At 48.5% G+C, this 23,738-nt stretch overlaps 5 protein-coding genes across 5 annotated transcripts; 3 read left to right on the plus strand and 2 right to left on the minus strand.

The window, feature by feature from the left end:
• Window positions 1-383: 383 nt before the first annotated feature.
• Window positions 384-7,807, plus strand: LOC128724628 (uncharacterized). Its single transcript, XM_053818351.1, has 7 exons — window positions 384-3,587; window positions 3,669-4,229; window positions 4,925-4,984; window positions 5,212-5,493; window positions 5,584-5,763; window positions 5,838-6,267; window positions 6,361-7,807. Exons 1-7 carry the CDS (start codon window positions 384-386, stop codon window positions 6,363-6,365), a joined length of 4,722 nt encoding a protein of 1,573 aa, XP_053674326.1. The 3' UTR covers window positions 6,366-7,807.
• A 2,719-nt stretch (window positions 7,808-10,526) lies between these two features.
• On the minus strand, window positions 10,527-11,598 carry LOC128725290 (uncharacterized). Its single transcript, XM_053819024.1, has 3 exons — window positions 11,266-11,598; window positions 11,105-11,188; window positions 10,527-11,023 (listed from the first exon to the last, which is right to left on the minus strand). Exons 1-3 carry the CDS (start codon window positions 11,505-11,507, stop codon window positions 10,615-10,617), a joined length of 735 nt encoding a protein of 244 aa, XP_053674999.1. The 5' UTR covers window positions 11,508-11,598; the 3' UTR covers window positions 10,527-10,614.
• Window positions 11,599-12,736: 1,138 nt separating this feature from the next.
• LOC128723181 (uncharacterized) lies at window positions 12,737-13,475 on the plus strand. Its single transcript, XM_053816897.1, has 2 exons — window positions 12,737-12,790; window positions 12,867-13,475. The coding sequence occupies exons 1-2, from the start codon at window positions 12,758-12,760 to the stop codon at window positions 13,434-13,436; spliced, it is 603 nt and encodes a 200-aa protein (XP_053672872.1). The 5' UTR covers window positions 12,737-12,757; the 3' UTR covers window positions 13,437-13,475.
• A 23-nt stretch (window positions 13,476-13,498) lies between these two features.
• On the minus strand, window positions 13,499-14,015 carry LOC128723182 (U6 snRNA-associated Sm-like protein LSm5). Its single transcript, XM_053816898.1, has 3 exons — window positions 13,970-14,015; window positions 13,701-13,897; window positions 13,499-13,626 (listed from the first exon to the last, which is right to left on the minus strand). The coding sequence occupies exons 1-3, from the start codon at window positions 14,013-14,015 to the stop codon at window positions 13,585-13,587; spliced, it is 285 nt and encodes a 94-aa protein (XP_053672873.1). The 3' UTR covers window positions 13,499-13,584.
• A 1,863-nt stretch (window positions 14,016-15,878) lies between these two features.
• Window positions 15,879-22,308, plus strand: LOC128723418 (uncharacterized). The gene is made up of 5 exons (XM_053817155.1): window positions 15,879-16,033; window positions 18,659-19,009; window positions 19,076-19,384; window positions 19,455-20,096; window positions 20,445-22,308. The coding sequence occupies exons 1-5, from the start codon at window positions 15,956-15,958 to the stop codon at window positions 21,351-21,353; spliced, it is 2,289 nt and encodes a 762-aa protein (XP_053673130.1). The 5' UTR covers window positions 15,879-15,955; the 3' UTR covers window positions 21,354-22,308.
• The last annotated feature ends 1,430 nt before the right edge of the window (window positions 22,309-23,738 follow it).

The following is a 23,738-nucleotide window of genomic DNA, read 5'->3' on the forward strand; positions in this document are numbered from 1 at the left end:
GATGAAATTGTGTTGAGGTATATGAAAAGTTAGTTTCCATAAGCCTCGTCTTTGTCTCTCTAACCACCAGCGCCTTGGAACCGAGCGAAAGGTCAATCCCGATTTCGAAGGATTCTGCTAAAAACTCCTTAAACTTCGTGCAATCGTTTAATGGCGTCTCTCCGTTTCTTTTTTTTTATGCATTTTAGAACACCGTTGCAGTGAGATTCAATTCTCTCCCCGACCCCGACGGACCTCTGTGTGTGTGTGTGTGTGTGCGTGGATAAAGAAAGCTTGCTGAAGACTGCTTTGAAGAGCGACACCGGTCGGAGGGGGGAGGAAAGGCTAGAAAGTGCTGCTGCTGCTCCTGCGCCGTCAACGTGGCGTCCGACGACGGCGAGGATATGGGCGAGGTCGGTGCAAATGCCACCGAAACGACTGCACCGGCGGACAGCAGCAGTGGTGAACCGAAGGAGAACGGTGAGGTGAATGGTACGGAATCGGTGGGAGAAACCACCACGACGACGACGACGGCTGCGGCATTGAAACGCGTGTCCTCCGATGGCACCCGCAAGGACGAAGTAACAGCAGACAGTCCGATGGAGGCGAGTGCCGCCGACAATGATGCAACAGAAGTGAATGATGAAGGTGCATCCGACACCGAGCAGCAGGAGCAAATGGAGGAAACCACGAGACAGGATACGTCCACGGACATGTCATCGGTTGCGGAGAGCGCGGAAGCAGCACAACCCCAGGACGTCACAGTAATTGAGGAGGAGGACGAGGAGGAGAACGGCAAAGGCGAGGAGAAGGAGGAGGAGGATTCCAAAAGAGAGAGCACCGTCGCGCCATCTAGCGGTGAAAAATCACCCGCAGATGACGCCGATGCAGGAACAATCGATGATGAAGATCCAACCGGAGACAGCAACGATCCAAGCAACCGTGGTGGTGTGAATGATGAGCGCCACACATCCTCGCACCGGTCAGAGCAGTCGAAGCAGACGAAGGGAACTACGAAGCGTGATCCTGCACCAGAGATAATGGATGTGGACGACGACGAGGTGGTGGATATCGTTCCGGCGCATAAAGGATCACAGAATGGGGCAGCGGACGGTGGTGCCACGCTTGGTAGCAAGGATACCACCGCCTCCAAACGGCCAGTTACCAGCGACGAGCTGACGGAAGTCGAGGACGAGGAGCTTATGGAAGAAGACGACGGTGATGATGGTGAGGGAACGGCTGTGGCAACGAATGGCCACAAGGAAGCGCGCGCACTGGCCGAAGATGAAGCGGACGATGACGAACCAGTGCAGCTGGCCAGTGATAAAACGATCATCACCGCTAAGAGCAGTGAGGCTGCGGAATCGGAACAGGAACCAATGGAGGAGGACAATGAGGATGAAGACGATGACGACAAACCCGTCAGTATTAATTCCGATTCCGAGAGCGATCGAGACCAGCGCGAGCAGCACCGGCTACCGAATCAGGGCGCCGATAATGGCAAGGACGAACAGGCTCTTGTACCCGCGGAAGTTGCCGCTGGGAAACGCGAGAAATCGGCCAACACCACCATGGTCGACGGTGGTGCAACAGGAGCAACACCTGGGTCGGCGGTGGTGGAAGCGAGTAAAGAGAAGAATCCTGGTGCGGCGACGGTGCCTAGCAATGGAGTGAACAGCGTTACCGCTAGCAACCAGAACGGTGACTGTGATGGAGACTTGACGATCTTGAGCGATAAGGAGGACGATTGCGTGCTGATCGAAGATGACGATGATGAAGAGGAGGATTCCGATTCGTCGGTGCCGTCTGCCACGCCAAATACCAGCATTGACACGACGCCGAACAGCGGTTCACGGCGGAGTGCCGTGAGGTCCCGCCGATCGGGAGCAGTTGTTCCGCCGATGTCGCTTATGGTGGGAGGCCTAAATCCGCTTTCGGTCGCTGCCGCCATGCAGCAGCACCATCAGGCACTCCAGCAGCGTTCCTTGTCGTCTGTGGATGATGATGATGATATCGAGGAAATTATTGACGATCCGCTGACCGCGAATGCGATGGGAAACCTCGGGTTGGCTGGTGCGGCGGCTCTCGGTCGTGGTGCCATCGGTCCCATCGGGTACCAGGGAAATGCAGGCAATTATAAAGGTCAGGGACAGAAGTCGTTGTTGGTGAATAACGCCGCGCAATCGCCCGGCGGAAAGGAACCAACGCTGGTGATAATTGATACCAATACGCTGATGAACAACAGTGGCAATGGACGTGCGTCGACGGGGAACCTCGTTGGGGTGCAGTCACCGGGTGTGAATAGCGGTGCTACGTCCTTGCTAGCGAAAGCCGGCAATGCTGGCATCCTGCCGAACGTCAACAGTCCTGTCGGGCAGTTCAATTCGCGTAGTTTGTTGAGTTCTCCTGGCGTGGGCAATGTGGCTACCGTCGGTGGTGGCATGATGAATGCCGGTGGGATGCTGGGAAAAGCGAACGTGTCTCCACTGACACCGGTGACGCCGCTGTTGCCCGCGCTAACGGACGATATGTTCGTGCTTGAAGCGCCCTCGTTTATTGTGCCGTACATTTACGAGAAACCTCCGGTGGACAATCTGCGTGACATCGTGGACGAGCTCGAGATACAGATCAAAGAAATGCGCAAAAAGCTGGAAGAGTCCGGTGCGATACTAACCGCGGACAAACAAAGCACCGGGCAGGGTGATGTGGGTGGGGCGACGGAATCGGGCAAGGAGGAGGAAAAAAAGGACACGAACCAAGCCGCGGACAGTGCGGAAACCGAGGCGGACAAGAGCAAATACAGCAAGAAGCGAAAGCGCAACACCGACGAGGACGAAGAGTGGGACGAGCTGGACACGTCCACCGACGACGAGGCGTCGGATGAGGAGCAAAAGACGAAAGTCCTTATAAAGGAAGCGAAAGCGGATATTGAGGCGATCAAGGAGCATATCATCTCGCCATCGGACAAGGACGATCTCACTGGGTGCGGTAGCGCGAACGATCCGAAAAAGTCGGAAAACTACTTCGAAAACCCCCTCGGCAAGTTCTTCATGAACATCGGCATCAACCTGGTGCAGGAGTTCGTGCAGTCGGACCTGCTGCGGCAGCAGAAGCGCAAGCGCGACCGGGAAAGCAAACCCTCGCCGAGCACGCAGCTGGCCATCAACTCGCTGATGAAGAATCTCGAACAGAGCAAGGAGAACAACAAACCGTACAAGTTCGAGATGAAGCGCTGCGAGTACTGCCCGTTCAAGTCGGAATCGGCGCTCGTGATGGCGCACCATTACGAGACACCGCACATGCGCAACTTCATCTACAAATGCAACTTCTGCGCGTACGAGACGCGACCACCGCACGACATCCTGTACCACATGGAGGCCGTGCACAACATCAAGGGCCGCATGGAGAAGGCCCTGTCGTACCATCACTGCCCGAACTGTCCCTTCGAGGATAACGGAAAGTCCAAGCTGGCGCGGCATGCCGTTGCCTGCGCGAAGAAGTTCCGACCCGAGCTCAATCTGAACCCGCCCATCGACTGGGAACCGCCGGCGAAGATTCCGCGCATCAAACCGAAGCACGGTCTCGTCGGAACGGCCACGGCCTATCAGGTTGGTACCGTACCCCCCGAGTTTATCGAGTGTTGTGGGAGTGAGCTGTTCTAATCATTGTTCGTCCGCGTTTCCTTTTAGGCCATGACCGCTCAGCAGCAGAAGAACCTTGCCCTTGCGAATCAGCAGCGCCTCAACCAGCAGCAAGTCGTGACGACGCCTGTCCACATGCCCCAGCAGCACCTGGCGCACGGCCAGCTCCAGCAGCAGCAAGTAGGCATGGGCGTGGGCGTTGGTCAGCAGCATTTGGGGCTGGTGGGAAGCAACGCGGCTGCAGCGGCCGCGACGCTAAACAACCTCAACCTGGCGAATCTGTCACCGGCCGCGCAGGCCGTAGCGATCCGAGCCCGTGCTGCCGCCGCCGCCGGTGCCGGTGCTACCGGTGTCGTTGGTGGCCGTGCTCCGGCCATTATTCCTTCGCCCACGGGCATCACGGCGGCGACTGGTGCCGGCATGCGAACGGGCACCGGTGCCGGCATGGGTGGTGGTGTTGGAGGTGCCGTGAATGCGTCCGCGCTTGCCTCGGCCGCCGCGATCCGGAACACGCTGGCCGGAGCCGGAATGGTAATGCCCAATAACCTTCAGCTTTCGGCAACGGCACTAGCCGCTGCTGCTGCGGGAGGATTTAGTAAATTTATGCCGGTAAATGACGACCCCATTTTTTTCATTTTTTTTCTTTTGTTTTGCATTGCGTTACGTTTTGCGTTTGCAATGAGAGCTAACTTTGATTAACTGTACTAATTTGCACACTAATCAGCGTTCAATTAACCGGATAAAAAATAGGTAGGCGATTCGCGCTGTATCATAAAGGGTATTTTTGCGGGTGCATCACGGACTGGCTGGCCCCGTTGTATGAATTTTGAAATGGAGAGAAATTGATAATGACTCGATAATGACGACGATTAACGCCGTACGATTGAAGTAGAACGTTGAACTGTATATTTTAAATTGCGAGTATTTAGCCGAACAAATGGTTGTGGGGTATAGCTTATTTTTTTTCTTCTTATAAGCCAACATTAGATCAGCTGATTGATTGCAGCTATGTTTGGTCCTTTTTTCACCGGGGACGGTATTAGAATGAGACCCGCGTGCGGGGACAGCATATAACCAACTGCTAATATCGATAGTTTGTTTCGAACTGCACACACTTACCATAACTTTACTGATTTCTTTTCCTCTTCTGTGTTTTCTTTTTATTTTTCTTATGATTTCCCGTACGCATCGCAACAATCGTGTGCCCTCCTCTGTATGCCTCTTCTCCGCACCTGAACAAACGAAATACGTGCACTCAAAACAATATATACCTATAAACACATCTAAAACACACAATCCGATAGAAATCCATCAACGCCGGACGATCTCTTCTAACCAATTCCAATGCCTCAATTACAATTCAGGTTGGTTTAGTTTTTACAACTTTTGTGTTTTTATTTTTATCGTTTCTATTGGTTTAATTTGCGGCAGATAATTTCCCCCTCGTTTGTTGTGTCCTCCTTTCCCGCTAAATAACTTCCCCGCTGGTGTGAACTCTAACCAACAACCACCCCAATCCGATGGACGCTGCTCCTTGGTAAAACCTGTCTCTAATCGTGCTTTTTTTATACTACCCCCTACCCCACGACAGAACGCGAGCAGTATGAAAGCGACCAAAACGGCCCAGCCACCAAGTATTTCGATCACACCCCTACCCCGTCAATCGTCATCGAACAACAGCAACGCGGTGGCGAACATGACGAACATTGCCGGTGCCCTGTCGAAGCTGCAGGCGCAGGGCACTTCCGCCGTGAAACCGGGCCAAAACCCAAGCGGTGGCAAGACGGCATTCGTGGTGTGCGAGATCTGCGACGGTTACATCAAGGATCTGGACCAGCTGCGCAATCACATGCAGTGGATACATAAAGTTAAGGTAAGACCGTTCGAGCCGAGACGCCCGTTACGTTTGCCCGTTTGCATTGCGTGATTAAGAGAGTCCTTATTTGTTGTCCGCCATTTGCAGATTCACCCGAAGATGATCTACAATCGACCGCCACTCAATTGCCAAAAGTGTCAGTACCGATTCTTCACCGATCAGGGCCTGGAGAGGCATCTTCTCGGTTCGCACGGTTTGGTGACGAGCTCGATGCAGGAAGCCGCCAATAAGGGCAAGGACGCGGGTCGCTGTCCCGTGTGTGGACGGGTAAGTGCCACGTGCAACCCAACGCGGGTTCCAGCAAGCAGGTGTTGTAATCATTTTTCACCTCCCTTCCGCAGGTGTACCAATGGAAGCTGCTCAATCACGTTTCCCGTGATCACAATATGACGCTGAAACCTGCCCACCTCTCGTACAAATGCACCGTTTGCACGGCCACGTTCGGCATGTACAAGCAGTTCGAAAGTCACGTTTACTCCGCGCACAGTACCGTCGCCAAGAAGACGGCCGATGGGAAGGGCAGCGGCAAAGGCAACGGTGGTGGTGGTGGTGGTGGCGGTGGTAATAGTAGTGGACAGCAGCAAGGCTCGGGTATGGGTGGTGGCGGTGGGACATCTTCGTCCGGGGCCAACCTGAGGAGTTCTTTCGGTGGCGCAAACGATTCGTTGCTGAAGCCGCTAAAAATCAACGACGAGATCACGATCATCCCGCAGCCGACATCCAACAGCAGCAAGATGGCGAAGGCGATCGAACTGGAAAGTCACGTCATAGGTAAGATCCGGAAGATCCGAGAAACGATCGTTGTAACAAGGATCAATTGCAGAACGTTTCGCTAATCGTTTGATTGCTTTTGTCTCGCCGTAGATTAAACCCGTCGAGCCGCGTGGGTCAGCAGACTAACTCTGATATATTGTACGTATCCGGAAACACGGAACACAGGAAAAAAAGGAGTGTGTGGTGCAGTCCGAGATAGCATAGCCGCTGTGTATATAGCCGCTGGTTCCACTTTACCCTCACTCTCTACTTCTCCATCGCGGCATAATCCTTTGCTCTGGAGCGTATCGGACGGCCGTGGCCGCGACACTTGTGACTCCACGACTGAGTGTGTGCGTGTGTATGTTTGTCCTTGTGTGTGTGTGCGCGTGTGAGGATCGCAGTCGCTCCCCCTGTCCGTGCGTGGCGCGGCGGTGGAGGGACGTATACCAATCACGCCCCCAGATACGCGTGCTCGGTCGCGCGGCTTTATTGTATAATAAATAAAAGAAGTTTTTTTTCTTTTCCATTACTTTCTTTGTAATTTCATTAGGTAACTTAATAAACCAGGCGCATACTTTGTAAAATTGTTAGTAAGACAAACAAAACCCATGTAACAAAATCGAAATTAAATTGTGCATAGAGTAACCAACCAAGTCTCCGTTCATCGTTCTAAGTTTTGTCCTTCTCCCCCTCCCAGCCGGGTTCGGTTTCCGTCTCGTTTTCGATGGTTCGTTCTGCTTGCTGCCAGTGTTGGCGACAATTGGTTTTCTTTCTTCCGATAAACTCCGTAAAACTAGCTTTTCCCGACCGCTATCTAGAAGTGATAGTTTATATTAGTGAACCCTGATTTGTTACTTGTAATTACTTTTGTTTGGCCACAACCAAGCGCAGGGAAAAAAGGAACGCGCATGAGAAGGGAGAATACTGTACAACGAGAACGTAATATTACTCAAGCAAGAAATACGAAACTGGCAATAGCATAATTAGTATGGAGGTTAGGCTCGTTCCGGCTTAACCAAACAAACCTAGTCTCGAATTTGTCGAGAACCAATAGCGATTCCGTTCTGCACAGGTTACCCGTAATCTAGACATCTCTACCGGCAAAATGGCCAGGGAATGCACTCCCCGACTAGCTAGTGCGGCATGTATGTACTACTACTGTATAGAAACTATCATCCGACTCGAGTTTTAAAGCATGGCATGAAAATGAGGCGTGTTTAATGTTCTGAAGCAGGAAGGACCCTAGCGCGCAAGGATGTAGGCGCAAATTGGAACGAAAACTGGCTGCTGATGACGCATGCAAGCAGGTGACTTAAACGATGGGGCTAAGGAGAATTGAAAAGTGTAAAAAACGAGACATTATAAGCTTAGGAAATTAAGGGAAAGCGTAATAGTCGTTTCCATACGTTGTGCGGTTTTTGGAAGATTGAACGACCGTAAGAAACGGAAGGTGTATTCAATATGGTGCATAGAGAAAGGCATCATTTAAAAGTAACATCAACCATATGATACGTACGGAAAAGATTCTTTATAATCCAAATAAACAGAGCAGATACTTGAACCGTAACAGTGTTAAACACTCATTTTTTTCCGAAACAAAAAACAAGGACACTTGTCTGATAAGGACTGTTCTTCTGTCTTGAATGCTGATGACTAACCGTCGAGTGAAGCTATCGGCGTATCTTTATTGGATGAGTAAAAAGAACCAAATTTCCAACACATATCACAACAGTGTTCCAATTAATATCACAAAAAGCCAATTATTACCGGTTGACCAAATGAGCCGGAATTTCCTTTTTGAATTAGAAGGACCTGCTTGTGATCCTGTACCGTTCGCTGAATATGCATCCTTTCTTGAGTATATTTATCTACAATGTCTAAATAATTGCATTTTATCATCCTTGCTATTGTGCTTCGTCCTTGTGGAAGAGGTCCTCGCAGTTTTGCAAGCGCGAAAAACCAATCTACTCGTTGTATCGATCCTTCCGCGTGTTCGTTAATAATTATTTAGTTTGCATTCATTCAGAACATTTTATTTGCTTAACAGTGCATTAATTGAATGATCTTCCTTTTTTTATTTGAAAATATACTCGTCGCAAAGCGTTATATTGTCAATCCATCCTTAAAAAAGGACCAAAGCATGTATAATTCTCGCATAAAAAACATATGATCAGCCCTTCATTTCTGGCCCTTTTAAGTTGTAAATTTCAACATTGTCTCATAAAATCCAGCACAAATTCACGCTACAACCCTTAACCATAAAAAAACCCTTCAAACCCACCCAAAAGATCCCGTCCATCCGGTACATTTCACTCGAAACGCGCGGAACTAAAATTGCACCAGATCCAGAATGGAAAGGCCTCGCGGCGTCGTCGAGCAGAAATTTTTCGAGATCAAAATTTGGCTTCATATCGGCTTGTAATACTAGGAGAGCATGCTCCGAGGAGGATACCTGTTTCTGAATCGACTGGTCGCACTTCCTTCTTGCTTTCGCGCATTAGCCAATTTTGGTACTCCCTCTTGCGTTATCAACCCAGATCACCTCGCTCTTTCCGGCGCGTGATTATCCGCATCTTTTCTCTGTTGCCATCGATCGCCTATCGTTTGCCGAGCGCACTGTGGGATCGTGGTGCCCATAAATCATCCGATTTTAATCGAACGAAATTATTTGTCTCCACATGTAATTCGGACTTTAAGCATAAAACACGGAAGAAGGCAGCATGCGTTAAAACTCTGTGATATTACCAAAAGTTTTACATTGCATTTAGTGCGTTTATTTAATGAAACCAGAAGTAATTCAATCAACGAATAAAACGGTGTCCATTTGCACGGTAGCGTTCTATAGTGCAGCGAAGATCGATTTGGCCAATCACGACACTCGCCAGTAACCAAGGAAAGATCGTATCTACTCGTTTATTATTGGGAGCAATCGTTTTTTACCGTTAGCTCTCTACACCCACGTGTTCGCGAGATTAATCCCAAAATACTATTAAATGTCTTCAGCAGTGCTAGCCGTGCTTTTGCTACGGGCGCGTGGCTTCAGCGAGAGATGAAATTGTTATGATTCTGCGAGCGTAGCGGGCAACGAGCTGCTAAGAGACCATGCTGTGATGAGGCTCCATGCGTTCGATCTTATCGATGATACACCTGTCCTGCTTTCTCGCCGTTCAACTAGCTATCGTTCTCCGCATATTCTCTCCTCTTTTCCCATGTGGAACAGGACTGAATTAAGACCACTCGTGTTACTCTGCCGACTAGTGAAGGCAACCTCGCAAAATCCTGCGACCCTATTACAAATCTCAACAATTTTTGCTCGCTTCGTCCGATTTTTCGGTTCCATTTTTTCGCGTCTCTGGCGTTGCATGCTTTTTTGCATTGACGTGTTGAATGCAAGGTATAAGGGATATATAGCAATAAGGGAAAGAATCAAACAAATTACCGAAATAATTAATTAATTGATGTGATTGAGTTATTGAGAACAGAGTGAGTAGGTATTAAAATTTTCCTTAACATTATTCTGTCGTTATAAAGACAGAGCAATCAGAATCCATTAGACTTATTTTACTTTTTGAAATATTCTTTAGCGCTCGGTATTGAATGTATTTTTTCCGTTACAACGTGGCTGTTTTCCCTAACGCTCGTTGATATGTTGACCGCATATTGATGAAAAGTGCTAATTATTGAGGTTGTTTAGTGACAAAAATACTTTGATCAGGCACTATCACAATTCATCCAACCGGAAATTGCTACGTTTCGACACGATCGTCTAAAATCGTACTCATATAACACAGAAAACTTATAATGATTTCTACCTCTTGTCGCTGAGCAAGCTTTCACTGCGTGATAGATGCATGCAAAAGTGCAAGCACATGGAATCTAATGAATGGAACGACTTATCAATTGCACAGCAAAGTTACGGAACTGTTTAAATACCAATTTACAGCATGACCTAATTGTACGTTCAACACCTACTCATGTTTAATGAAATCTATTTCATGGCAAATGACATGATAAACCGGATCTAACATCTGGAATCTATCGTATGGATCCGTATTTGCCTCCCTCCACCTCCATATCGGATGGTTCATTGGGTGCAGGAGCTACAACTGCAACTGCACTATTTTAGTTTATGAGATCATTCTCCTGGACAATTAGAATAAGTTAGCGATCCGTACACCAGATAGATCTAGAAACCTACTTTAACAGATGTTATATCATGTGATAAGAGCTCTGGGAATTCCCATTCCCAGGATATGGACATATCAAATTCAATATTTAAAAATCAACGGTGTATTTTGCGACCCTCTAACATTAAATGTAACCTTAAGCTAAACCCTACCACAGTCGAGAACAGATTCAGCCCTACTCATGCTTCTCCTCGTCCCCATCTGCCGGCTGTTTCGTCTTCGTCGTAAGTCCTATCACCGTTTCATCAACGCTAGCTGGTACTAGCGGTTCACTGGCCGAGCTGGCAAAGGGTAAGCTGGTCAGATCCTTCTGGTTTAACAGAACGGAAGCGTCGCTGATGTTGTGCTTGTGCACCTCCACGTAGGAGCTGTTTGTTTGCGAGATGTTGACCACGGTGCCCGAGATTGGTAGGGCAGACAGCAGATCGCTTAGGTTCGTTGGTACGGTGCCTACGTGCACCGGTGCAATACCGGTGAACACCTGCCCCTGGACGCTGGTTTGAATCGGAACCGGAATGTCGCCTAGGTTCAGATGGGTACTGTTGCCCCCGTGGCTGAAGAAGGACAGATCCACTTGCTGGTGACTATGAAGATGGAGAAAAGAGAAAAATTAGTAACCATACCGGCATGCAAGGAGGTCCAATTACTCGCATAGTGATACATACACTGGCTCGTCCTCATCGAGTGTCTCATTCTCTGGTACATCAGCAAGGATTCCTATTTCATAGACAACTGCTTTAATCACGTAACTATAAAGATACAAAGAGAAGGATAAGAATAATGTTCAATGCTAAGCATAAGATTCGCTCGTTTCTGCCAAACTTACAGTTCTTTTGTTGTGTTTTGTGAACTGTTGGTACTGATAAGAGCAATTTCATCGCTGTCTACTTTCGCTCCGTACTCTAAGGGGCTGTACAAGGAGTTCAGGGGATTGCCCTGTTTCTCCTCGGAAGATGACGAGCTGTCCTGTGGAAATTCCTCCGGAAGCGGTCCCGCTATGCAGAACTGCGCTGCGTAGCACACACAGATCACGGTGGCTGCTAAGGTCCAGGTGGAGGTTCCTTTCATGTTGAGCGCGTGCGTGATGTCCTTTCCAAAAGCAACGGGGTTGGGGTTGATCACAATTCCCTGCGACTATACCTGGGATCACTTTCTGCTGTGGATGTTCACATGCGAATGACACCGTTCTCGGGTGCGATCCGCCAGGTCTATATATACGTGTTTCTTTCACATACCGATTTTAGCACGCGGATGTCACCTCCACGCTGGTGGACGGCAATGGGTTTCAATTAGGCAACGTCATCCAAAGAGATATCCGGCCTGGCAATTCGAAGCCGGAGAGGAAGATCCTACTTGGCGCCGGTCGCTCACACAGAAACGGGCCACTAATTATCGAGTCGAGAAGATTCACACCAGAAGAATGGGAATCAAATCCGAATGACGGCGGATCGATGAGTGGTATTTGAGTAGTGAATTCATCGCCTGAACTATCGAAGGGACCACACATTCACGACGAAAACAAGAGCTTGATTTTCTCGATCGAGCATGGAAACCATTTCTCAGCTGATTGATTCTCACAATTTGCGAATGAATCAAGTCTTGTTGTTTTTCAATCAAGCTTTTTGTTTGTCAACAGCCATGAAAATTTGAGCTATTTTTAAACTCCCAGTATCCTTGAGCCTGTGTCGTTGGGTCAGGTGGATGGCTTTGCTCATCAAAGTAGTCCCCGCTCCAGGCTGCAGGGTTAAGAGTCATGGCATACTGGAAATTATTTAGCACTTCATCAGAAAAAAACAACATTGATTAAGCGAGGCATGGCAGCAACTATAAACGTTTTCCTGTGTGTTAGAACCGAGGGAATCATAGGGCTTTTGCTTCGAGGAAATGTTAATCATCCCCGTGGCCGGTGTTGTAATGAATCATAGCAATAACTGTCGTTCTGATCGTAAACAAGGCTTCAAGCTATGCACAATCGAAAAGGCCGAGCAAAAAGGCATAAGAGCGAAAACGAGAAACCCGCTCTTTTTGTGACGTTGCACTAAATTAGCTCATCACGACATGTGACGACGGAGACGCTAATTTTCACGGCAAATCAGTGATACCCGATCCGCGCGATACAGACGTCTCGGACGGCCGGCAATGTCAACCAAGCCACGAGACGAAGATCGTTTCCTTTAGCTGAGTACACTACCTATTATCGTTCGGCGAACTGCATAAAACCCTGGGCAACCACAATGCTTTGATTTAGTGACTGGGACTTAGTACGATTTTATCGGTCGAGAACGGTGGCACATTCTCGCAGCGTCAGCAAGAACAGCATGTTCCACGTGATGGCTAAGCTTGTGCTGATGGTGCGTCGAGGCGGAAGTAATCACTTTTTCCTGCTGCTCTCTAACTATTCCGTTCTACTCGTTCTACAAATTCCAGTTTAGCTTTCTGCTGGTCAATTCGCTGGCACTTCCAGTCACAGAAAACGCACACGGACTTGGGGCAGTTCTCAGCAACATCGCACACAGTTTTGTGGTAGTTAACGAGGAGATTGAACGGCCCAACAGCACCCACGTGCAATCGGACGAACCCGCTGCCCTTCACTTGGAGTCTGCTAATGTTTTACCATCGCTCCTGCATATTGCACTAAAGCCCGAGGAGCAGCACATCAAGGCTGAAACGCAAGACTTGGTGTACACGAATGACACCGATGCACAAGGTGTTGTCAAGATCACGCTGCTGTCTATCACGGAAGAGGGCTCATCGGAGGAAGCTAGCACTACGGAGCTACCAGACGATGTGACCACAGAAGAATCAACCTCAGAGAAGGAGGAGCCAACTACGATCGTAACTAGCAGTTCTAGCACTCCGGCCACAGCATCTACCAAGCCGACATCAGTCCTCACCGTTCTTGGAAGCGACCAAGTTGACAAGGACAAAGAGGAGGAAATCAAGGAAAACATTAAGGAAGTGGAGGCCATGCCAGTGATTCTAACCGTCGGGGTGTAGCAATGACCGTTGGTTACTACAAAACGCTACGAAATACAATATCTCATTTCCTTAGTTTTCCATTTCGTTCTTTTAATTACGTTAATTCACGACCATTTCACAAGTTCCGTAACTGTAGCTGAAAATACAAACTAGAGCACACCGACCTTTAGGACGCTTCCGGAATGTCGCCGCTGGAACCGGGTACGAGCTGTAGAATGCAGAGATCCCAATAAATGAAGCATGATACGCTAATTATAGCAATTACCGGAAGGAGCTACCTACCATAGTGATATTGTTGCCGTTCAGCAAAATTTGATCGAGCTTGGTTATTCGTCGTCCTTCGGATGTGTTCTCGTACTCGGTGACGTCCTCCAGCAGCATGTTGACGAAATCGTCGAACCCAAGCAGTGTTCCCACGATCTCTTTATCATTCTTCATAATGATATGTATCCTGGAGCCGATGCATTTATCTACCAATTCTACGAACGGGAAACGCGTGCGTATAAGAAAACGGCTTATCCGTTATGCAGTTCGTTTTTCACTTTACTTACCGAGGGGTAGCAGAGTGGATTGGTTAGCAGCAGCCGTTTGAGCCATTTTATCAATTAACACGTGAATTTATTCAATTTGTTAGAAAAACGCACCACAAATTGAGCGAAATAGCGTACACAATCCCGCGCCGGTTGAATGTTTTGTTTACAAGAAATTTGACGTTTCTACCGCAATGCTAACGTCATTTACGGTCCGCTTGCCAAAACGGTGGCGGTTATTAGGGTCCATGTAACGAATGCAATGCACTTGCTATTAACGTGCGAATTCCTTTTCGTGGCACATTTTTTTATCATATAATAGTTTACTCAATTCAAGAACATTGTAGCACATGAAAAAACAGTCTAGGATGAAGATTGTTTAAGTTTTTATCCAGAAAATGCATATTCAACAAACTTGTCTGCCTATCCCAGCATGGCGCGCTTAGGAAAATGTATCTTTCTTGCATTATGATCAGAAATTACCCACAAAATGAATAATATTCATTAAATTCTACTAAATATTGTCCTATCACGGCGTTTTGCCGCGACAAAGGTGATGTGCTATGATAACTCAATGCAAATTTCAGCACATGCGTCGTGCTCACATGCTCGTTTTCGTCAAACGAATTGCTTTGTATATTTGCCAAAGAGCGGGAGAGCATGAGAGCAGTGTGTAGCAAATATCAACTAAAAAGTGCGTTCGGGCTGTCGCTTAGTAGCGCACTACTACTAGCTGTAGTGCATAGCCAAGACAGTGCACTCCCAGTGCGCCGTGCGGGTGGTCTGTCGATATCCTTTTTCTCTTCTTTCGTCGTCTTGATTCCGGTGTACTGACATCCTTTTTTTCCATTTACAACGGTCCCTAGGGGGCGGTTATATCAAGGATATTGCTACAGCACAGACCAGCACCGAGACTGTGAGCCGCCAGCCAGTTTCATTTTTCCACAATTACTGCTGCTTGGTATTTGTAAAAGGTGAAAATCATCGTGCCAGGAGTGTTAGCAAACGTGAAAAATATGGCGACCAGCATCGCCTTCTCTCTAATCTTTCGATTAGCAGGAAAAGAAAACATCCTTGGTGTTTCCTCTTGTGCTCTCAAATGAGTCAACACATTCAGCACATTTTAATTTCGTTCTAATCGTCCACATTAAAGCATATCAAGAAAAATCCTTGCTGGACAACACTTCCAGTGTACTAAAGTGATTAGGTGAATTTGCCTGTATTCTCACCCAACGATGCAGGCGCGGAACGGCTCGAGAGAAGTAGTGTAAAGTTGATGGCGGTCAAACCGCCACATGCGTGATTAGCGTGAACCCGTTGCGTATTGTTTTCTTTTCTCCCGTGCTCTCGCTCTCTCTCTCAGACACACTCGTTTTCGCTTGTTCTCTCTCCCTCTATCGATTGTGTCCTTCGTAGGACACCACACGGTGCCATGATCCAGGAAATGTGTGCCTGCCTTACCGCATGTCACCTGTGCATGGTGTCCACTCGAGCGGCGCGTGCATCGCGCGAAAGCATCGCGGAGGATAAAGGCAAAAATCGATGGCAGAACGGAAGGAGCGAAATTTAAATTACGCAAAAAAAAGCAAGGGCAAAAATCGATGCGTTAGCCTCTTCCCACCGCGCGCCGGCTGGCTTGAGGTTGGAAGGAAAATCGGGACCAAACATATCCTGGCCACGCTTTGTTGGTGCAATCTCGCGTTCGTGTGCGTGGCGCGTGTGTGCAAGAGTGCTGCGTAAAGCACATCCGTGCTTCAGTGAAACAAGTGCCAAAAGCTGCTGATGGAACTGTTCAAAACACTCGCAGCAGCAGAGCAACTACGCGCTGCCATGGAGGAGAAGACTTAGTCGATTGTAGCATAAACACTAGTGGCAATCGGGCGCAATTGCCCCACAAGCGACCGAACCAGCTGGAGGCGTTATAGAGTAGTGTAGTGTAGAGGTAAGGGACGGCAAATAAAAAAGCGGCTAGTGCGGTACAAAGGATACCGAGCCCAAAGCGCCAAGATGAACCCCGACCGGAACAGCCGGAAGTATCGCTCCGGAAACAATCTGTACAGCGACGATGAGCTGGAATTATCGTCGGTAAGTTCGAAGCGGCTGCGAATGAAATCGAAACCCTCCGGGATGGAAAACGGAAGCCTGGGGGGGGGGGCATAAAGGGGCGGGTTTTTTTTTACAAAACTCAATTTGCACCCACGCCAGTGCATAGCACTGGAAAAGGCGTCCCATCAGGGAAGGGCTGCACTGAACGGATCGAAAAGACTCGCTTGGAATCGCTTCGATTGTGATTTTTTGCGCTGATGTCATGGCTTTTCTAGTACTTTGTCGCTCGATTCCATTAGTATGCTGTGGGTGTGTGCACGCTCTGCAAGACGAAAACGGAAGTGTGCGACAAATAAGAAAATAATTAACATTTCTCACATCAAATACCAACGGCTGGGTGAGTTCACACTTGGCTCGACCGATGTGCGAGCTGTGGTAATTATATCCAGCTGTGGTGTGGCTAAATTATCCACACAATTCGAATTATTGAGTGATTCAACAAACCCTCACGGTTTGAAGAACTTTTGCTGCATCAAAAAGAGCATTGAGCATTCGTAGCACACATCAATAAACGTTCTCTTGCTTAGATGACACGCAAACAATTGCGAATAGTCATCAAAAATGACTTCCAACCAAGTATTATGGCATCAGATCTGGTATATAAAACGCTCATTCATCTCTCACTCTTCTTTTAATCCGAGTGGATTTGCTTTTTTTTTTGCTTCAATAAACGTAAAAGCTTGCGGCTTAATCTTCGACACAGATAAAAGCGTGCAGATGAAAACCATCCCATATTCAATCTCTCTGCACGTGCCATAGAAAGTTACCCAGCCAGTTCAGTAGGCTGTGGTTTTAATAACTATAACATCCATGGCCCACTCGACCTGCTCTCGGTATTCGTTTCTTTTTATGCCACTGAAGATTTGCGTCTTTTCCACTCAAAGCGATGAATTGAAGATGTTCGTCTCCCCCAAGTGTGTACCTTTCTTTTTTTTTGTCGTGCTTACTGGAGTATTCTAATATCTACGGGTGCACGAAGGATATGATTTTTACTTGCTCCCTTCCCCGCCCACTACTTGCTTCGCACTCACCCATCAATGGAGTCGCAAACACCGTGAGCATCGTCCCCTGAAAGCCATTTTGGTTTGTTTGCACGCCAGCATCCCCCCCTGGGCAGCTTCTCCACGTGCGTCTGGTACACATAACCTCCCGTGTCTGACTCACACTGCCAGGAGGCTCATCTTCAGTTCATTCGGATTGTGGTTTCACTCCCAACCTCACAATCCCGCCATATACGAAGATCTTTGCTGGTTCCGGTGGTGCCCAGAAGCCACCATACCGGGGCAAATCTGTCTTCACACTGGCATGGTATTGTTCCCAACGCGACTACCGCCAGTGGAATCGTCGCCAGTCGTCCTTGCACCAGCGGCTGCATTTTCCGACCATCGCCAAGTTAAAAGGGAAATGGCGCCTGGTTCACGTGACATACAGCCGCGCACCGACGACAATTTCCACACTTGACGCTCACGTGGCCCACAACCATTATTGTTGATGGTTCGTCCCGTTTCCTTCACCCTTAGGGCAACCCCCCTTTAGTCTTGTGTCGCGTAAGCCACCTCCACCAGTGAGCAGCCCAGAACACGACGCGGCACATTGTTGCGGTCGCCGACGGTTTTCCACTGAGCGGCTCTTGAAGAGGAGCCAAAGAGGAATGTGCTAGGAAAATCGATAGCTTACGAAATCCCGTCTTATCCTTAAGTAGAGCGTACGTGTCCCGTGGGGAAGCGCCTACCGAGGAACGAGGTACAAGAAAAAGGAAAACAGTGTGGCAAGTTTCGAGGCCACCGCAAAAAAAGGGGACTTTCCGCGAAAGCTTTTCAGAATGGGTTGAAAAAACGGAACAGCCGCGAAAGCAGCAACAAGAAACCCGGTGGAACAACAGCTACACTTCACTTAAGTACAATGAGTGCTACGGGCGTAGTGCACAGCCGCTGCCTTTTACTATCCTCCTGCCAATGAGCTCACTTCACGCCACTGAAAAGGAAACGAAAACATGCCATTTTCTAAGCCGGCCGGAAATGAAAACCCATGCAAGATGCACACTCTTCATTGGGGGGGTGAACGTCACCCTGGATGATCTTTTATAATGGAGGCGGCATGAGCAAGCATAACCACTCTTTACAGATTTTTGTGATGAAAGCGACACCTGTAGCGATGCCACTTGACATCGTGTGGAGGACGGGGTGTAAGGCACCAGCCGAACATTAGTTAATTAAAGCTTCGTCGAAGGACGCGAATGGAGCCGTATGAGTAATGGAAACTTCCCAATGGAATGCTCCTTTATCAAAGTACGATGGGCGGGAACAAGCGGCTTATGAGACTAACCCAATTAATGTGGCCCATTAATCAGGCATTTGAGGTGCTGTTTGCAATAAGCCTTACAAATTGTGTTCCAAACGCAAGCCTCTGGCTGATGGTAAGCGATATGCCGTATGTCAAAGAAGTGTTTGAATGGCATGAATGATTCAAGGATTATTGGTTTCATGTCAACAACTAGTATAACTCCCATGGTTTCCCTTTCTAAAGTGGGTTTTGAATGTAAAGCGGGAAGCTCAATGAAAAGGATTAACTAGCCGAGTTTGGCTCGCTTTCGTTCATTTGCAGTCCCAGGTGCTGGAAAAGGTGAAGCCGGATCGCGTGACGTCCACCAAACCGGACGAAGATCGACGCCGACGCACGATCATCGTGGAGAAGAAGAACGGCTCGTACGGTTTCACGCTGCAAAGCTACGGCATCCACTACAAAAAGGAGCAGGAGGTCGAGGTGATCACGTACGTGGACTACGTCGAGTACGATGGTCCTGCGTACCGGGCCGGGATGCGCGAGGGAGACGTTATCCTCTCGATCAACGGTTACGATATGGAGAAGGCCGAACACAAGGATCTGGTCAACTTTATCAAAAACTGTGATAATAGAATGCGCATGGTGGTTCTGTTCGAGGATTGCTGCCGGAAGGTGAGTTTGACGGCCACGAATCTCGGGGAGCTCTGGCTCACTATTCCGACATTGCTTCCCGCACAGGTGGAGCTGCATCTGAAGTACATTCAGCTGCAGGATCTGCTCAAAAGCAAGATGGCCGACCTGGAACGCATTTGCCTGCGGGAGCGCGAGCTGCTCGAGGGTAAATGGAAAACGCACAGCCTACCGGCCAGGAAGAAGGCAACGGCCACGACGGCGGACGACATTGATCCTGGATCAACGACGGACGTGGAATCAAGCACGGGTCCATCGTTTTGCCGTCCAGCAGCCTCAACCGAGGACGTCAAGAAGCTGCTCCGGCAAAAGACCTACATCGTACCGCCACCGGCGCAGTTTATGCTGGCGTATCATGTAAGAAAGCACATATCCTGGGCAGCTTCCACAGCTGATAAGCACCTTTTTGGGTTTATCCTTTTTGCAGTGCTTGGACAGCAACTATCGCTACGTGATACATCCCTCCCAAAGTGGGCTCCCGTCCGGTGGGAGCTGCGACGGTACCAGCGGGACGGAGTATACTTCCTGCGCTCAACAGAGCAACGCAACTGCGGCCAAACTCTGCAAGGACCACCAGCATATGATGCGTGGTTCTTCCCTCGACAATAGTTCCCTCGGAGGATCGGGCTGCAAGCAGCAGCAGCAGCAACAGCAGCAAACCTCAGCCTCGCCAACGAAAAGTCTTCACAATTACGACACCAAACCAACGAAGTCCGGTTCATCCCGGCGCAGTGGGCACGTGCATGGACACTCGTGCAACCCGTGCATGGGACACTTCCTGCGGAGCAGCAGTAGCGATAAGAGCAGAGCGACCGAAAAGGACAACACCAGCCTCGATGCGTACGATCTGGCCAGTCCGTGCTGCGATCCGCAGTGCGTGCCGTCTCGCCGGAAATCGAAACACCACAAGGATCACCATCATAAGCACAAACACCGGGATCGGGACGCGAAGGAGGTGAAGGATCGCATTCCGCGCCCAAAGTCACAGCCACATATCTCACCGCAGCTGCAGCAGCAACAGCAACCGCACTCCCAGCTGAACTATCTCCATCGTCACAAGGATAAGCACGTAAGTTTCGATGGTCTGGTTCCAGCGTAGCGCCCCGGGAGTGGGTTTTAACATCCGTATCTGCTCTCGGTGAGGGTGTTCGTTCGCGGGACGAAAGGCACACCAGGGAATGACCGAATGCTGCATAAATCGAGCCCTAACATCTGTGTCCTCGTTCGTTCACGTTTTTCTAGTCCTTACCATCATGAGCAATATTAGTCCCCTTATTAGTTTACGTGTCTCAATGCGCTAGAAACTGTGTGGATCTTCATGCTGGCATCTTTTTTCGCTTTCTGTCTCCTTTCTCGCACACACACACACACGCCCCCTCCCTCTTCCTCCCTCATTTCCACACATTTACCATTTCAGGAGCATCACCATTCGAAAGTGTATGACCTAAACGCTAGTCTCGCCAGCCATTGTAGTCTGCACTCGTGCACCTCGAGCGAGTTTAATCCTGCCGCAGAGAACTCGCCCGCCTCCTATAGCACCTCCATCAGCACCGACACGCTCTACTGGGAACCGCACAGCGAATCGACCACCGTGTCGGCTTCCGGATCGGTCCACAAGAAACCTCCGGCCGGAACGCCCGGAAGTGGCACACTCGTCCCGATCGTTGGACGTTCGCCACATAGCCATCAGCATCATTACTACATCCAGAAGTACGTCCATCCGCAACACCACACCGGAGCTGGCCAGCAGCAGCAGCAGCAGCAACAGTTACAACAACAACTGGCCATCTATCCTCCACCTCCACCGTTGCCCGCAGTGCACAAGCCAAAATCGTGGGATAACCTTGCGATGAAGGGTTACGGTGGGTATGGGTACGGTTACGGATATCTCGAGGTCGGTGGAGGGCCCGGATTGGCCAAAGCCAGCGTGCCGACTACAACGCGCACCCAAACGACCATTACCATTCAGCACCGGAACTCGATCCCGAAGAAAAACGGCTACGAGCGGTACTCGGCGTTTGTGGACGTGGAAAACTATGCACCACCACCGACGCAGTTCCTGCAGGAGACCACAACGACGACCACGACGATTACGACAAAATCGACGGAGAACCTGCTTGGACCGTACAATCGTTCCGATTCCAGCTTGTCCTGCGAGTGCGTCGAGACGGCACCGCTGACCGGTGGAACTGGTGGTTCGATGGACCACGTGCACGATAGCTCGGGCTATTATTCGAGCCTCGGTGGAGCCGGTGGGTCCGGTGGTGGCACAGGCGGTGGGGGCAAGAAACCGATCAACAATCTGACCGAAATCGCTCGCCTCTAATGTCACCGAGGAGAAAGTCCTTTCGGTAGAGCGCGCCAGAAAATGGTTTTGCTACACTTTTTTGTTACTCCTTTTGTGTTCTGCTTTTGTTCGTGAGAATAGTCCTGTGGGATGGATGTCCTGCGGTTTGTAGCATGACTTAGGGTTAGAGTAGATTTTTGTTTTGTACTCGTTAAGCGTAGAGTTAAAGTGTGCAACTAATTACCACACAATCGCCAAAGTGGCCAGTTAGTCGACGCTTTTTAGGCCGACATTGCTGCTGAACCATGCGAGGAATGCAGCTTTCAGTTCATGAAAGGATGCCACAGATTTCACGTTTTTACGAAACTTCCGGGAATTTCCCTTCCTTATGTAATCACGGAAATTTTAAAGCGCTTCCGAAGCGAGATAGTGCGACGTGTATGTCAGCATCCCCCTTAGATCCCTTAGAGCGGTCCGAAACGGAAAAGAAGAGGCTTGAACAATCGTTTTCCAATACATAACTAGCACGCTACGTAATAGAATTCATGATAAACAAAATAAAACTTCGTGTTCCCGTTCCAATGTAAAGATGAAATACATACAGTGTTTGCTAAAGTCGCTACGATTTGCGCTACGAAAAATACAGAGCCAGGTAAAATAAACAGTAGCAGAAAGGGCCATTAGATGGTAGGAAACAGAAGCAAAAAAATGCACCTCGGTTTAGCTGATGAAGCATTGGCGATTCGCAAAGGGACGATGGAACTGAAAGGGATTATTACAGAGAGAAACAGGGCTTTGACTGGGATAAGAGGATATTTTGTGCACGAAAAGATCGAGAAAGGACACGACTGAGCGGAGGTGATGATAGACAGGATGTAGAAAAGTTTTCTGTATGCGTGCGATTGCATGAAGAAGCAAATACATTACACTTGCGGAGCTAACGATTTCATGAGAGTGATGGTGATTTTTTTTCTCATTTTTCTATCCTCTTTTAATGGTGACAACGAAAGGCTCACGCACTTAGAGTTCGGTTTAAACGAAATGCGTTACGAGGGCTTGTTTATTAACATAAATACTTTAACGAGCTTACTTCTGGTTGCTTTGATAAATTACTATATCATCCGGTAATGGAACAACACGAGTCCTCCAGGACAGTTTGACGCCCTAGGACTTTCTCGTGGTAAATAATTCGATTTTCAACAGGCCTACCACGCGCATCCTTCTACTGATTTCGTTTGGCGTATCGTATCGTCGTCGTTAATGCACTACACGTTAGATTTTTGCAAATACTTTTTGTACCCCCTATGCGGGGTATTTCGCGTAAGGCTAGAGATAATTGCTTTAATAGAGATGTTGGAAACATCCTGTGCTTTTTTCGCTACACTCGGTCTACCAACAGCAGTACGTGTGTTCCATTTGTAACCCTTCTTCACGAATTAATTGGAAGCGCGCGATGGAAGCTATCAAAAATGTCCACGATTCGTCTAGAATTCGTTCGATATATGTATTTTTTTATATATGCATGTATATAAGTAGAGGAGAATCCGTTTCATTTAAGAGATTAATGATGCAAAATTTGGTGTTTAGTTTGTTTCAAATTGTAAATTGATGGAAGGCAAGAACGAGTTTCGGCATTTGTTATATCCTGTAAACTACCATCGCATCTTTTGATGAGTATTACTCTATGGTTCAGTATATAATTTAACGATTGAATGAAAATGAGCTTTTCTATACCACTTCGCACCCTCTTCCTTACTCTAGAATGAATCCGCATCTGAATATCAATGAGTGATCTCCAATCAACCTTGGAAGTGGTCAGCGATTGTAGTCCCTCGGGATGTTCTTCTTGGTCCAGTTAAATAGTATTTTGGTGTTTTTGGTAGTATCATAAAAATCTAGCTTCTCACCCGACGGAAATGCGTTTACGAAAGGAAGTGTTGGAGCTTGCTTTCGTTTGGTTTTGTTTGGCTGTCTCTTGCAAGATTTTCGTTGCGTTTCCACTCTGTTTAATGGTGCAATCCGCTTGACCTAGATGGTGATAGCAACCACATCTTCTCCGAAAGTGTAAGGCATCGTTTTCCAGAGAATGCAAATCCTCCGAAAGAGAACGCCCCCGCCTGTGCGTAGAGTAGGCGCGCTAACGATCACAGTTGTCGATCATGGACACAACCTTGCTTATGTTGGGTTTTCCTAGGGTAAGCACAAACCGATGTGCCTAGCTAACGTAAGGAGAAGAGCGTTTCTAGTGCTCGCCCCGAGATTCGGCTTTCTCGCTTGAGAAGAAACGGTTGCACAGCCGTGAGTTGTGTACATGTTATCTTATCATCTAACATTGGATTAGTTGTACGGATGGAAATTTTACGCAAGGAAGTTGCGTATGGAACTGAACGAGAAGATGATCTCAAAATATAAAAAAAATAAAGA

Source organism: Anopheles nili, chromosome 3 (assembly GCF_943737925.1).
Source record: "Anopheles nili chromosome 3, idAnoNiliSN_F5_01, whole genome shotgun sequence".
NCBI lineage: Eukaryota > Metazoa > Arthropoda > Insecta > Diptera > Culicidae > Anopheles > Anopheles nili.